The following is a 16,300-nucleotide window of genomic DNA, read 5'->3' as shown; positions in this document are numbered from 1 at the left end:
TGTAAAGCAAGAACGCTTAAACCGATTCCACTTTCTAAGACAAATATAACCCTAGAAAAATCCTTCAGGCTCGAGGAACATTGAAAAGTATATTGGGTGCATCAGTCATTTCATAATGTGAGTGCCCCATTCATCTAATTTGTACTTGTAGCACCCAAATCAAAGCCCTCTTAATCAAATCCATTTTCCTATATTACATCTTAATTAATCTCCAAAAAAACATTATTCCCTTCTAGATTAAGCTTTTTTTTTTTTTTTGGTAAATCCCTCCTTTTCGTTGTTCATGTTCAACTTTCTCTTCTTCGCCTGCACAGGAAAAAAAACCGACTAAAGAAAAACTCAAACGATAACCAAATTTCAAAATGTAAACTGAGCTATTTCTTTTTCCTTCATATTGATCTTTCTCAGTTCCATGTCCCAAATTATATATATATATATATATATTTTTTTTATATATTATAATAATTAATTTTCTCCTTAACCACTCTGGGTCGCTGCTTTGAGTGGAAGAGGCTTGGAGTTTCTTACCTAAATCTCAGGTAAAAAAGAAAGAAAAACAAAAGAAAAGATCATCTTACCCTTTCTATTAGATCTTATCGTTTAATTTCAATGCAGCTATATAGTAGTTTATGGCTTGATTGATTTTGCTCCTTTTTGGTCTCTATTTGTTGTTTGAATTTATCCTGATCTCAGTGAGTGTGATTTTGAAAAATGTCATGCACTTTTAGCTTGGAGGAAATAAGGTTTCTCAGTTGGAAGATTTGCTTATTAGGTTTTTTCTTATAATATTAATTTTGTTCGTTAATCAATGTTTAGTGATAGTATGTAGCTATAAAGCATCAGAATACCGAGTAGTTGTACACAATTTAAGGTTCTAATTCTCTCTTGAAGTACATGTTTAATGTTATTATTCTTGAAGGTTGTTTGACTGATGTTTGTTAGCAACATATGTTTGTTGAGATATTATTTGCTAATTTGGACAATTTTAGGTTATGGGGTTCATAGTTGTCAAATTGATAATTGAAATTTTTATTTTTATTTTTACGATCTAGAACGAATAGAATATTCAGTGTAACTTTTCAAAATTAACTATACATATAAATATGGATTTTTTCCCATTAATTTTGTCAAAAGATGCTAAAAATTCAATTGCAAATAATGTATTTATGTAAATTTCAATTCTAAATCATTTACTAAATGCAAACTGAAAGAGAACTTAATAACTTGTGTAGTTTTCAAGTTTAAAATATCAAACTATGAAGTTAAAACGAAAAAAAAAAAAAAAAAACAAAGTAAAACTATCAAGCCATTAAAATTTCCTATCCAAATCCTTATTTATTCATTATCATTTCCAAATTCAAGTCTTTCATTATCTTCATCTTCTAATATAACTGTACTCTCCCGCTCTTCTTTCTCTACTTTGACTTTCATTGATGAGAATCTACTCGAGATCGTAAGATTCGAATCGTATGAATCATAAGATTCACGATCAATACTGATTCACCCATAAGATTCAAATCGTTTAGCATGGAAATTTATTTGAATCTTACAAATTGCATGAATCATAAGATTCACGATCAATACTGATTCACCCATAAGATTCGAATTGTTTAGCATAGAAATTTATTCGAATCGTAAGATTTGAATTGTTAATCGTAAGATTTTGATAACACTTGGAAATAATTTCATGTGGTAATGGTATTCGTAAACAAAGAAATGACATTAACAATATAATTGGCTCAGATTTGTGTGGAATTCTGGAGTGTAACTAGACTGTGCTTCTAACATTGCCTTTTGCATTTAGTAGATTATAATGTTAATGTCCTTCGGGTAAACTTTGGCACTAATATCGTGTTGCCTGCTGATTAAGCTCAATAAAATGTATACAGAATTTCACAGAAACAGTTGCTGCAAACAAATAATCCCCTTGTTGTACTGCTGTTCTTCCCTTATGCCTCTCTTCTGTTTCTGTATCTACCTCTTTGTGCATTTGGTATTGTTACAGTGTGGAATGCTTTAGCTTTTCCTAAAGGTAGATGGAAAAGCAAAATAATGAACTTTAGCGCCAAATGGAGGCAAACTCTCTCCCAAATCATAAAAATCTTCCAAGCGTCTAGATATCTATGGTAGTGGGTTGTAGTTGAGATTGGATTGGATCTTAAACCACTGGTAGGACACTTTATATAGTGCAGCACAGTTAGGAGGGTTATGAGAATAGTGATTGGTGAGAAAGTGACTTTTTAGACAGTGTTCAAGACATTTAAGGCAGATAATTGATGCAAAAAGATTAGGAATTGTGTTACTATGGTCAAGATTTTCACGGGATGCAATAGAACAGGGAAGAACCAGACTGTTAGGTCTCTATGAATGAGATTCATATCTGGATTATTAACTAATATTTTCACTTTGCTGACACATGATATTGAAAGGATCTCGTAGGCTTGTGATTTTTGAGATAGTTGGATCATTTGCACTTGCACCATGTAGGCCATTTTTCAATTGTCAACGTCAGCTGTTTTTTTTTTTTTTTTTAATGGTGTACTACATGATGCGAGTAATTCATTATTTAGTTAAGCTGAGCTCGTAGTGCTGTCCCTCCAAATGGTGCAAGCAACATTTATTCTCAAGTGTATGGTTTGAGCTGAGACTCATTGATACCTAATGCTTTATACAGCTTGTGTTCTAATAAATGTACACTTAGCAACATAACTTTAGGAGGTCCTGAGATATATTGTATAATGTGTATATAAAAATAATTGTTGAGTGGTTTTGCATAATTTGGGAATTCTGATGCATGAGGACAGTGTATAACAAGTATGTATGCTTATGTTGGAATGTTGCCTTGTGTGGCACCTTGTACATGCTTTGTTTGGGCAGGTTCATGTTCATGTATCTGGAGGTTCAAGCATGTTCTATGACAGTTTATTTTCTGGCTGTGGTTGTTAATCCCAATTAATATCCATCATTCCTTTGGATTGATATTATTTTTCTGATTCATTTTCAGATTTCGGTAATTTTTTTTTTTTGCAAACTGTGTCTTATGTAGAATGCTTTATCTGTTACTTCTGTTTTTAAATGCTGTGTCTATAATGTGAAGTCACTGAACAAGTGCTTATTTCCTCAGGTTGCACTGAAAAGAAATGGACTTGTGGAAGTGTGCATCTTCTATTAGTAAGGCACCTTTAAATACTTCAAATAACATGGTGGAGAAGGCTCAGTTTGAACAAGGAGAAAGGAATGAGATAGATGTAGACCTTAGAGAAGTTTACTTTCTGATTTTGCTTTTTCTATCCTCTGGGCCTTGCCAAAGGAGTTATGGACAATTTTGGAATGAGCTTTTGGAACATGAACTTCTGCCAAGAAGATATCATGCCTGGTTTTCAAGAAGCGATGCACATAGTGGGAATGATGATGATGATGGCGTCTCTCTTCCATTAAGTTATGATAAATTGATGGATAGGTACACATGCTTCATCATTTTTTTAAAGTAAATGGGATTTTTTAGTTTTGATATCAGTTAATATAATTTACGATCTTCCCAAGGAAACTTTATTTCCATGAAATGGCATCGCTAGATCGCGTAGCAAGTGAAATAGATTTGATTTTTTCACGTGTTTAATTTCATTTAATTAACTTTTGAAATTGTAAAAACTTTTAGAAAACCAGCGGTTGAACCTTAAATTTATTTTCACGATTTTAATAACTTTGGTTTCAAAAGATTAGTTGGCCTTCTTAGGACACCCCCCCCCCCTTCTTTTCTCCCTCTTTTCTTTTTTCTTTTTCCTCTTTTTAAAATAATGCTACTCAATGTTTGCATGCTTCCCCAGATATTTTTAGAAATTGATTAACTGGAGAACTGCTTTCCAATAGTAAAATCTAAGCATTGAAATTCTCCGTTTGGAGTTCATCGCCATTTTATGGATTGGTCTTCTCCTTCTCAATCAAGTGAAAGTGAATATTTAATTATTCTGATAAACAAATATTGATAGCAAGACTCAAAAAGTTATTAAGTCATAAAAGGGAAGACTGCTCCTGTCAAAATATTGGATTGCTTTATACTTTAAATACTTTGTTATGTTGTATTTTTGCTTTATTTATCTGTAATGCTAATGGGACATGTCTTACCATTTGAGTAACTACCAGGTATCCTCATATTGAGAAGGATCATTTGGTAAAGCTTCTGAAGCAAATGCTGCGGCAGATTGCACCTCCTGTGCTTTGCAAGGTTCGAGACATTACACCAAATGCAGCTGCCATTCCTACTTTACTGGGATCCGGTTCCTTTTCGCTTCTGGATTGTATGTGATTCCACAGTACCATATAGTTTTATGAAATTCCTTTTTAAGATGAATCTTAGCAACATGCTTTACTCTGGTGTACATTTTTGTCCCCAAACAAATTCAATGTTTCCATATAAAATTGTATACCTTCAAGAATATTGCTTTTTTGCTGAAAATGAGATACAAGCATGAGATTATAGGCTTGATGCGTTGTACAACATAAAACTATGATGAGGGATAGGGCCAGTTTTGTTGTTCACTGAAACAAGACAGGGCCATGCCCTTAGGGAAATGCCCTTCTTTTCAGGTCATAGAGTTTGCTAATGTGGAGGCCAGTGGCTTTATTTTTCAACTCCTTTGCCATGGCGTTGCTTTCATAATGCAATAACATGCTTGGAAATTCCTGACACTGGCATGTTTTTGTTTGTAATTGACATAATAAATGCTTTCAGAAATTGTCGAATTTCATTTCTTACATTCACTTTATTGTGATGTTTATGTTGTATAATGCTTTAAATGTGAATACGAAGTGCTCTATGCTTCCTTAATAGTACAAGTAACTTTTGAGCAAAAATGTCGCCAGATTTTCGGCAAGAGTAAACTTATCTATCATGTGTTCATTTTCCATATTTTTGGTTTCTTTAAAAGATATTTTTCTTTCTGTGTCTCCCCTCTTCTTGGTCCATTTTCATTATTAGGTTCTTTTTGATTTATGTTGTTAACTTTTCCCCTTTTCTTGTTACTTTTTCCCAATCTTTTGGTCATCCTTTTTTTCAGGTGACAAAAGCGTGGATAAGCAAGTTGAGCCTCTGCCTGCGCACCTGCGTTGGCCTCACATGCAGGCTGATCAGGTGCATGGTTTGGGATTAAGGGAAATAGGAGGAGGTTTTGCAAAACACCATCGAGCCCCATCCATTCGTTCTGCATGCTATGTGATTGCTAAGCCATCAACCATGGTGCAAAAGATGCAAAACATTAAGAAGTTGAGGGGACACCGTGATGCTGTCTATTGTGGTATGGTTTTGTAGTGCTTTGAACTTGTACATTAACATTTTGGCTTTCTGCATTTCTTATTTAGATGATATTGATTTTTGGGAGTATGTTTACTAAATATATCATAGACCATGGCTACAGTAATTACCTTTCGATTTTTAGTCTTATTCGCTCTTATATCCAGTGACAGTTTAGCAAGCAAGAGACTTTCTTTTTTTTTTGTTTCAGAGTTAAAAAGGTGTTCTTTTTACTTATTTATTTATTTTGTTTTTGTGGGTTTTTGTTGTTTTTTTTTTTTTTTTTTTTTTGGGGGGGGGGGGGGGGGGGATTGTGTTGGTGTTTTGTGGATTTTGTTTGGTAGTGTCTTTTGAAAATTCTTCAAATGTATTATTGTTAGTGTCACTATTGGTATCACTGATGAAACCAACTAGGTAATCAATTCTATGAACTGTTTTATAATTGCAAAAATTAATAATAAATAAAGATTCTATTAGCTGCGTCCAAATATCTGTCAAATATTGTTAATGGTTTTCAATGCCTTGACAATTTTATGCATGTTGGCATATTTCTTTGAACAATTTATGCGGGCAATGAGATTGAAATGATTTTGCCTGTCTTTCTATAGCTATATTTGATCGCTCAGGGAGGTATGTAATTACTGGTTCGGATGATCGTCTTGTCAAGGTTTGGTCAATGGAAACTGCATTTTGCTTGGCAAGCTGCCGAGGGCATGAAGTGAGTTTAGATTGCATGCGCAAACATGTAGTATTTAGGTGTACTTTTCAAATCAATTTTATCTTCTCTATTTTAATATCGCCTTCTTGTTGCATGCTCCCAAGGGTGATATTACGGACTTGGCTGTAAGTTCAAACAATGCTTTAGTGGCATCTGCTTCAAATGATTTTGTTATCCGCGTGGTAAGAATTTCTACATCACTTTTAAGCGTGTTTGTTCTATATTATTCAATAACTATATAGGTACTTTTGCCAAATGACAAAAAAATCCTATACTTCACCCCTTTTTTTAAATTAGTATGTTTAACTCCGACAATGTTAAAAATTTTGGCTGGCTCACTGATTTTGTCAATTTCTTTGTCTACTCAAATAAAATATTATTTTGTCAATAACTGCAGAACATTAGCTCTCTCTTTTTTCCTACCCCTCCCTTATAACTCTCCCTCTGCTCACCCCCCTCCACCATCAATCATTTCCATTCAGACTATGGTGGTGGGTTCTAAGAGAAAAGGCCAGCATCTTTATAAATGTATTCTCATGGCTGGTCTCACTAGAGCTTGTGGCTATGTTGAAATTCTTTCCCTTTTCAAAGTTGATTTGATACATTTGGAAGCAAAATTCAACTTTCTTCTTTTTGTTGAATCAAGATAAGTAAGGTATCGTTTGGTATTGGACTAGTAGTATTATAATTTCATGGGGCAGAAAACACATACACTTTTGATTATGCTTTTACCATATTTATGTGCTTTCAGTGAGCTGGCCAAAATTGTTAAATACAAAGTTGCAAGTAAAATGGGCTAAAATTGGAAGGCTGAGTTTTTGATGATTTGATAAAGCACAGTAATTTGTCAGCAATAAAAAATATATTGTTTGTTGGCAAAAATGTTACGTCAAAAGTTGAGGGTAAAGTGACCAAATTAAAATGATAACCTAAGAGATTGAAACGTATGCAAAGAACAGGATTTTTTGATCATTTGACCCGGTTTTCTTTTTTTGGGAGTCTGCTGCAGTGGCGCTTGCCTGATGGATTGCCCATATCGGTCTTGCGGGGGCATACTGGAGCTGTTACTGCTATTGCATTTAGTCCCCGGCCTAGCTCTGTCTACCAACTTTTATCGTGAGCCCTGCTTCTCAAATTAATGTTTGTTTATTGCTTCTTTAGTTCTTTTAAATTAGTCAATTGATCTGGTTTGACCATTTTACACTGAAAAGTTGAAGTTTATTAAAGTCCCTTTTCCAATTTGAGTTTCATGAAAATATTTCATTTTTCTCTGAAATTTTTGCGATGAGATATCATGACTCTGAATTTGACATCACGTAGCTACGCGTCAATAATTTAATTCCAGATGTATTTAAAATAAAATGATTCTCCTTTATTTGTACTACCAATCAATGGCAGATTTCATGAGCCAATAGCATCAAATCATCTCAATGTGGTCTGCATTATGAGGTCATGTGGCTATTTTATGATATATATCTTATGCTTATGTGGTGACCTGTAGGAAGACACCTTTGTCTATGTAAGTTTTATGTGTTTAATATCTGGAGCATTTCCCTTTCGGAATTCTTCGGGGATGTTAGTAATTCTGCTGACATTTGTAGGTCATCGGACGATGGAACTTGTCGAATCTGGGACGCTAGATATTCCCAAAGCATTCCACGAACTTATGTGCCAAAACCTTCAGATGCTGTTGTTGGTTAGATGATTTTGCATTCCTTTGTTAGGCATGATACCTGCTCATAGGAACAGCAGTAGTAATTTGGAAAACTTCTGCAGGTAAGAACAATGGATCATCTAGTAATGGACCCTCCTCGAGCAATGGTCCACCAAGCAATCAGATATTATGTTGTGCTTACAATGCCAATGGAACTGTCTTTGTCACTGGTAGCTCTGACACTCATGCAAGGGTTTGTTAATCATGTTAACTCTTGAAATGACTTTTTTTTTTCGGTCCATCTATTAAGGCAGTGTTTATAATTGTTATCTGTTTACATTGCTGTAACTCTAGTTTGATATCTTGATCATGAGCCAAACCTTGCAGGTTTGGAATGCCTGTAAACTTAATGCAGATGAGTCGGAACAACCGATTCATGAGATGGATATATTATCTGGTCATGAGAATGACGTCAATTATGTTCAGTTCAGGTTAGTCACTCTTTCTTATTAAATTATTTTCCCTTATTAAAGTCTTATATGAACTATTCTGCTTCATTGGCAGTGGCTGTGCTGTGGCTTCAAGATCTTTGTTGTCTGACACTTTAAAGGAGGAGAATATCCCCAAATTTAAAAATTCCTGGTATTTTAATATCTTCTGTGAATATATTTACTTTCTCCTTCAACGGTTCTTATGTCTCTTTTTTTGGGTGCTTGGACATAAAATCAATCTTCTGCTTTTTGACAAATGCAGTGGTCGCTTATTACTTAAAAACTTCATTGTGATCAGGTTCTGTCATGACAACATAGTTACCTGCTCTCGTGATGGTAGTGCAATTATATGGAGGCCTAGATCACGCAGATCCCATGTGAGATCCTCTAAATAAGTTTCCATCATTGTTTTCAGTGTTTGGCTACGGAGGAGTCATACTCTTTTTCTCTTTTTCCTATGAATTTTTCAGAATAATTTGGCTCCATCAGCTCTTTAAATTTTGAAATGCGGTAATTGAATTCAATAAATGTGCTACTCAGAATTTGAATGCATTTCTCTTATAATCCATTATTATCTTAGGGAAAATCTCTACGGTGGACAAAGTCATATCATCTGAAAGTTCCACCTCCCCCATTGCCTCCACAACCTCCTCGGGGAGGTCCACGGCAGAGAATTCTTCCAACCCCTCGCGGTGTTAATATGATTATATGGAGCTTGGATAATCGCTTTGTGCTTGCAGCTATAATGGGTAAAATAAGCATCACAACAATTAGCTTGTCTTGAATGGCTTGGCATTTCATATTTGATTTGAATAGATTATCATTTACGTATCACATATTTTGTATTAGTTCCATGGAAAATCATTTCCATGTTGAATTTCTTTATGGACAGGGTTTTTAAAGTCATCTATGACATTCATCTTAAAGTGAGATCTTCAGAGTGCTTGAGGTTGAAAAATGAACCAAGGAATGTATTTATGCCTTTTGTGAGGAGAAATGAGGCTTACACAAATTAATATAACATGGAAGGCTTCAATGGGGGAAAACCTCAAAACCATAGAAATGAAATCTGGAAAACTGGTTCTACTAATAGTTTGTTGCAAATGTAGATCCCATTCTAGTTAATTGAGAGAAATTGGTTGTCCACATTTAAAAATGTAGATCTGCAGATAGTCAGCTCCTATGGCACTGCATCTGAATCTTTGAAGGTGTTTTACTTAAAATTTATCTTCACCTTTGTGTTCAATTGCTTCTAATTTATGCAGATTGTAGAATATGCGTTTGGAATGCTGCTGATGGTAGCATAGTACATACTCTTACTGGTCACACTGCATCAGTAAGTGTCTCATTCATATTTTGATTCCCATCAGGCAAATATTATGCCAATATTGTGTCTATTATGCCTATTTCAGTCTCTTCTAGATCAGCGTTGTAATCTTCTCAACAACTTCATCATCCTTTTTACTCCTGCACTAGCCCTTTTTTTTAATGAATTTGACAGAATAAAATAAGTGTCTTTTTGTGCTCGAGATTGTATTTATCTTGGTGATCTGAAACACTTTCCGCATCTTATGTGTTTTCATCATCCTATGGTTTTTCATCAGGAATTTTATCTTTCTTTAATTTTTAAATCTTGCCTCAAGGATTGACTGTGTGATCATTGACTTTTTGGCAGTCTTATGTATTAGATGTTCATCCTTTCAATCCACGGATAGCTATGAGTGCCGGGTATGATGGAAGGACTATAGTCTGGGATGTATGTTTCTGGTTCCATAAATTTTTAATGAGTTACTGAGCTGCTTGTGTGTATGGCTTATATATAACTACTATGGTATTGTTATATATAGATATGGGAGGGCGTCCCTATTCGCATATATGAAATTGGACTTGGACGTTTCAAGTTGGTCGATGGGAAGTTTTCTCCGTAAGCGATTGAATCTTTTTTTTTTTTTTTTTTCGACACTTGGTTGTTTCAGGTGGAGATAGCATAATGTAGACTTCCTTCCTCTTAAATGGTTATTCACTAGTTTGATTTATGTATTGCATGTGGGTTTTATTCTTACAAACTTGCTCCTTGGCTTTGATGTTTCCTTGATCAAGTTGTAAAGTCCCTGGACCATTTTCAGCATCTTGAGGTTTTAGTTTATAGAGCTGAGTATGAGACTTGTCTCTTCAGTACAAAGAGATGGCACAGGAGAGTTCATGTTTAGGTGCACATTTGAGATGTAATTCCTTGGTTCCTCATGCTGCATGTGAGGCAATCATAAATTATATGCTTCATGCCTTTGCATATAGTGTCTTTTATGGCAGCGTTTAAAGATCTATTAAAGATGAACCAGAAAATATACATTCGGTTTTGCTTTACTAGTAAACTGAGTAAACCACTCCATGATTGGGTTTAAGTTTTTGCTATATGAACTTTGAGAGATGGTGAAAGTATTACAGAGAAAGAAAAAAGAGGAAGGGGTGAGTTAACTTACAATCACAGAGAGGTTTGATTTGCATCCAACACTAGCTTTCGTGTGTTCTTTGAACAATTTTTCTGAGTTCCTTGAATAAATCTACATATAACTATATAAACCTTCTTTGTTTCACAAGAAAGTGAGCTCAGCAAGAGGGCAAAATCATCACGTTATTAAGATTGCACTTACATTAACTTCATTTTTTTGGGAAGTTTGATATTTATAGCTCTTCACTCTTTGCGATATTAATGGGAACATTAAATCATTAGATGATGTACCAATGCATTTGCAGTTTCTTATTTTCTTCTCCTTTTCCCTCATGGATAATAAGTCTGTCTCTGTAGGGATGGAACATCAATAGTCCTTTCAGACGATGTTGGGCAGATACATTTGCTAAACACAGGCCAAGGCGAGTCCCAAAAGGATGCAAAATATAATCAGGTGTGGGAAATTTTCGTAATTATTTAACTTGGCCTTGAGCAAGTTATTTAATTGCTGTTTTTTATTACATATCTCTGCAGTTCTTCCTTGGGGATTATCGGCCCCTTATCAGGGATCCCGCTGGGAACGTTCTTGATCAGGTTGGTTCCTGTTTGCTATTACTTCCTTTGCAGTCATTTTTAACACTCATGCAACGGTCACTGTTGGGTTAGTGTTCAAAGGAACAAAAAAAGGGAAAAACTCAAGCCATTTACTTCTGGCGGTTTTCTTTAGTAAAGATGAATTCCATTCGTTCAGCAAGAAGCCCAATGGTGTCTACTACTAGATCCCCAACTATGTCAAATCCCTTATCATCTATTACTTTCATGAGTAGAAAATACAACTGATAAAATGATACTGAATAGAAAACAAATATTTTTAAAATTTCCTATTGCAATTGAAGGTCTTTCATCTCTTTTCAACTTAAGCAACTGATAGTGGGGTCAAACCTTTTGAAGGTTTATATTCCTTTCCACTGTTAACTTGAGATCGCTTGTGATGCAGGAGACACAGCTTCCTCCACATCGTAGGAACATTCAAGATCCTCTTTGTGATTCCAGTATGTTAGTTACATACGCCAGATTATTTCAGATATTTTCTGATGCAGTAGATCTCTGATATTTAGTGTTCAATGGTGCATTCTAGGCATGATTCCATATCCAGAACCTTACCAGATTATGTTCCAGCAACGTCGACTTGGTGCTCTTGGAATGGAGTGGCGTCCTCCATCCATAAAATTTGCTGTTGGTCCTGATTTCAGTTTAGGTCTGGATTATCAAATGCCTCCTTTGGAAGATTTGGATAGAATGATTGAACCACTGCCAGAATTTATGGATGCAATTTATTGGGAACCGGAAATCGAAATCCTAAGTGATGACAGTGATTCAGAGTATAATGTTGCGGAGGAATGCACCAGTGAAGGTGAGCAAGGTAGTTTTTGTTACAGCTCTGCCAGTGATCCAGATTGCAGCATGGAGGACAGTGATGGTGAACATAGTCAGAGAGATGGCCTTCGCAGATCAAGAAGAAGCAAACACAAAACTAAAATGGTGCTTCACTTATATCAATCCATTATCTGTTTCCCATCTCTTTCCAAAAGATAACCAAATGAAAATGATGTTATTGTTTCTAGGTTGAGTCCTCTGGGAGGCGTGTCAAGAAGAGGAATATGAATGAGCGTGACGGGTCGATATTTGGAAGCACTGGAGCTAAGAAATTAAAAAATGGCCAGAAAGTTAGTAAGAGGAAGTCTTCAAAGACAAAGTCATCAAGACCTCAGCGTGTGGCAGCACGCAATGCTCTAAATATGTTCTCCAAAATTAGTGGGACATCTACAGATAGCGATGATGAAGATGACTCAGAAAATGATACATCCAGCAGTGAATCAGGGATGCAAGATTCAGACACTCAAAGCAACATATCTTATAAATACGTACAGAATATGCGAGATAGATATGCAAGAGAAGAAAATATAGCTGAACCTCCTAAGTTCCCTGAATCTCAATCAAATGCTGGAAATAAAAAGAAATTAGTTTTGAAGTTTTCATTGCGCGATACTAAAAAGCCTGTCTCTCCAAAAGACAGCATAATCAATGCTGAGAGACAGAATGATCAGATGAATCCATCTCCAACACTTCATGAAACTGAAATTGAATTAAGCTCTAAAGATCCAGGATCATCTTCCTCAGATGTGTTTGGTTTGGAGCTGTCCCAGGACCAGCATAGAGTCCATATTACTGGTACAGGGTATCCTCAAAGGGTTGGGGATGACATAGATGAATCTGCAGTTGACAATGGAAACAAAATCAGATGGGGAGAGGTCAAGGTTCGGACATCCAAGTATTCTAGATCAGGAGATGTGATTCCAGGTGATGCACACAAGGAAAGCAGGATTGATGTTAATGGGTATGTAAAACCTGGAGTTTTTATACATCTCTTTTCATGAGAAAATTTGTATTATAGAATCTGTTTCAATGCAGGGATGAACAGTTTGAAGTGGATCAAGACGATGCAAGAACTGAAGCTGGTGAATGTGGTGCACAAATTGAAGCAAGTGAACATGGTGCTTCTGCAAGCCCTTTGAATAGAGCTCCTGATGTGGGAGACAAGATTTGGTCCGATTATGACAGAAACAGAAATTTCGATTCATTGGAAGCAAATGCATATGCTGCTGTAAACCCTTGTCAGGGATTGAAAGAAAACCCTCCCAAGCTAAAAAGATTAAAATTAAGAACAAAAGGGAGTTTGATGGGTCCACAAACTCCTTCCAACCATACAGTTATGAGAGCAGTGAATGATTTACATCAAGGTACATTTGATGTAATGTCTGAAAGTCCCCCTTACCAAGAGCAAAATCAACTTATGGGAATGCGAGCAAAAATTGAAGGTTCTAGCAGATCAATTTCTTCATGCAATATTCGTGAAAGGGAAAAGTCACATAAGAGTAGGGCTGATTTAGAACATCTGGATCGTGTTATGGAAGAAAATTCTTCAGATGCTATGCGTAGAACAAGATCGATGAAGATGAAGGCAACTTCACGGGAGCCAAATGATGTGAACCATGCCTTGAGGATGAAAGTGGGTCATAAATTGGTTGGGACATCAAATAATGATGGTATTGGGCTCCTACCTGAAGGAAGTGCGGTCAATTCGAGAATTACAGTAAGATCAAGATCTGCTAGAAACAGGCGAGCAGATAATGGCTCAAAATATTTGATTTCACGGAATTCAAGTTTCCCTGAGAGGAAACTGTCATGGCTTATCTTGTCAAAACATGAAGATGGCTACCGTTACATCCCTCAGCTGGGAGATGCAGTAGTGTATCTGAGACAGGTACTTTTAGTTTTTCTCTTGATTCATGGTTTATTTCTTGGAATACTGAGGTTTGAGATTGGCATCTAATTGCCAGTTTGAATATTTATTCTTGGCTTTGGTTATTTCAGGGCCATCTAGAGTATATTGAATCAACTCACTCACCAGAAAAAGGTCCTTGGAGTTCAATTATGGGACACCTTAGTGCTGTGGAAATTTGCAAGGTTGAAAGCCTTGATTATGCCCCATGTCCGGGCTCTGGGGATAGTTGCTGTAAAATCATACTCAGATTTATAGATCCTTCATCTTGTGCATTTGGTAAATCATTCAAGTTGACCTTGCCTGAACTGATTAATTTTCCTGACTTTGTTGTTGAGAAAACGCGGTATGATGCTGCTATCGGTAGAAATTGGACCCAGAGAGATAAATGCCTGGTTTGGTGGAGGAATGAGAATGGGGAAGATGGTAGCTGGTGGGATGGTAGAATTGTTTCTTTGGATGCAAAATCTAGTGATTTTCCTGACAGTCCTTGGGAGAGATACACGGTATGCTACAATACTGATTCACACGAAACCCATCGACACAGTCCCTGGGAACTGTATGATCCTAAAGTGCCATGGGAGCCCCCTCATATTGATTCTGAGATCACTCAAAAGCTGCTATCTTCTTTTGATAGATTAGAGGAGTCAGTGAGCAGAAATCAGGTACCTTTACTGCATTCCCCTTTTGGTTAAAATTTATAAGGAGTTTGAATCTAGAAGTGAAGTGAATTTGACATTATTAATATGGCATAGCACGAAAGGTTTTTCCTTGTGGTCTTGATATAATATTCTCCAAATATTTCAGGATAAATACGGATTCCAAAAGTTGAATGAAGTTTCTCAAAAATTGGATTTCTTTAACAGGTATCTATATTTCCCTTGAACTCTTACCTTAACTGCCCTTTTTATTTGGCTGTGTGAATATATTGGCCTAGGAGGGTCATGCTGATGGAGTTCCATAAATCTAGGGTTAATTTTTATGTAAAGAACAAATATATTATTGTAAGCAAATCAACTTCTTGTAGTAATATCTGAAAATTGTGAATGTGCCCAATTGTGAAGAATGTGCCCTACTTTACTTTCTAATAGGATATGCAGTTTATGTAGAAACATAGGAAGAGTTAACTAGCAACTGTATCTTCTCAATGTGATGTCAAATTAACTTTTTCTTTTGAGCCCGTATCTGAAAATAACTTTGAATTTTTCAATGAGGATGAGGTAGAAACTTATGAATAGACTAATCTTATTCCTGGCTGTCTGGGTTCTTGCAGGTTTCCAGTTCCTCTCTGTCCCGAAATTATCCGATCAAGGTTAGAAAACAACTATTACCGGAGCTTAGAAGCAGTGAAGCATGATGTAAATATAATGATGGAGAATGCCCAATCTTATTTTGCAGCGAATGCTGAGCTATCAAACAAGATGAGGCGGCTATCTGATTGGTATTCAAACAAACTGTCAAAACTGTGAGAGATGATGTCTCATGTTTTTTTAAAATTTTTTTTCATTTAATTTTTTTTTTTTTTATGTTTAACCTTTCGTGCTCGCTGATCCAATTTTTTAAAAAATGGATTATCTTTTACCAGCCATGAAGGCAATTCTCGATGAGAGGGAGCTATTGTCATCCATGTTGTCAAAATGGGAGGGGTTACTTAATCTGTGAGTTACTCTCACAATGTATAGCCTTATTGACGAGCATTTAAAATAGAAAAGGAAATAGTCTTCATAATCTGATTTTCATCTCATGTTGGAAACCTAAAATTTCTCCGTACCTACGATGGATGCACACACAAAAATGCCTTTCTGCATGTCCACTAATTTTATATATGTGCTTGAATTAATTAAAATTATTATTTGACTTTTGCCAATTATCTTGTGTAATTGTTTTCACCCAGTTTCGAAATTAATATCTGAATATTTGGAATTTCTATGGAATAAATGCTATAAATAATAACTCGAGAAAATAAAAAGGGAAAAATCAATTAAAGGAGGCAATGGTCAAAGTTGACATTTGCATCAGCAAGTGGACCATTTTTTTCCCTCTGAGTTCATATTAGAAATAACTCTTCACACCTTTTTTTTCTTTTTTTGAGTTTTAATTTTTTATATATATATAACTTTTATTTATTTTTTCTTTTAGTATCGAAAGGTTCACGGTTAAAAATTATCTGCACATATATCAATGGAAATTGTAGATTTACTTTTAGATTTTTTTTTTCTATGCCCCTTTTGGTTTAACTGTGTGCAGAGATTGTTGATAGCTTGTAGATCTTAATGTTAGTTCATAAATATTATTAAAATGTAAACTGATAATTAAAAATAAAATTGTTTTATCATTAATTTTTAAATTTTAATG

At 35.4% G+C, this 16,300-nt stretch overlaps 1 protein-coding gene across 7 annotated transcripts; it reads left to right on the top strand.

Annotated features, from left to right (window-relative positions):
- Positions 1-254: 254 nt before the first annotated feature.
- LOC105642617 (WD40 domain-containing protein) lies at positions 255-15,673 on the top strand. 7 transcript variants are annotated; one of them, XR_016320887.1, is made up of 27 exons: positions 255-539; positions 3,125-3,460; positions 4,144-4,298; positions 5,058-5,294; positions 5,899-6,008; positions 6,113-6,190; positions 7,018-7,124; positions 7,610-7,704; positions 7,785-7,915; positions 8,050-8,153; positions 8,227-8,304; positions 8,452-8,530; positions 8,734-8,902; positions 9,419-9,489; positions 9,829-9,909; positions 10,001-10,077; positions 10,960-11,056; positions 11,137-11,196; positions 11,600-11,654; positions 11,741-12,144; positions 12,228-13,000; positions 13,075-13,927; positions 14,038-14,610; positions 14,753-14,811; positions 15,219-15,257; positions 15,344-15,410; positions 15,531-15,673. XR_016320887.1 is itself a non-coding variant. In XM_089721415.1 (27 exons), the coding sequence occupies exons 2-26, from the start codon at positions 3,141-3,143 to the stop codon at positions 15,351-15,353; spliced, it is 4,815 nt and encodes a 1,604-aa protein (XP_089577541.1). In that variant the 5' UTR covers positions 255-539; positions 3,125-3,140; the 3' UTR covers positions 15,354-15,386; positions 15,531-15,673. The 7 variants fall into 7 exon arrangements, 6 of the variants coding, with proteins under 6 accessions (XP_089577541.1, XP_089577540.1, XP_089577539.1 ...); XM_089721415.1 differs by having other exon boundaries at positions 15,344-15,386; XM_089721414.1 differs by having other exon boundaries at positions 15,344-15,673.
- The last annotated feature ends 627 nt before the right edge of the window (positions 15,674-16,300 follow it).

This window comes from Jatropha curcas, chromosome 5 (assembly GCF_041381405.1).
Source record: "Jatropha curcas cultivar XTBG-Jc1 chromosome 5, XTBG_Jcur_1.0, whole genome shotgun sequence".
Classification (NCBI taxonomy): domain Eukaryota; kingdom Viridiplantae; phylum Streptophyta; class Magnoliopsida; order Malpighiales; family Euphorbiaceae; genus Jatropha; species Jatropha curcas.
Note: the sequence above shows the minus strand (reverse complement) of the source record. Positions and strands in the feature narration are given on the sequence as shown.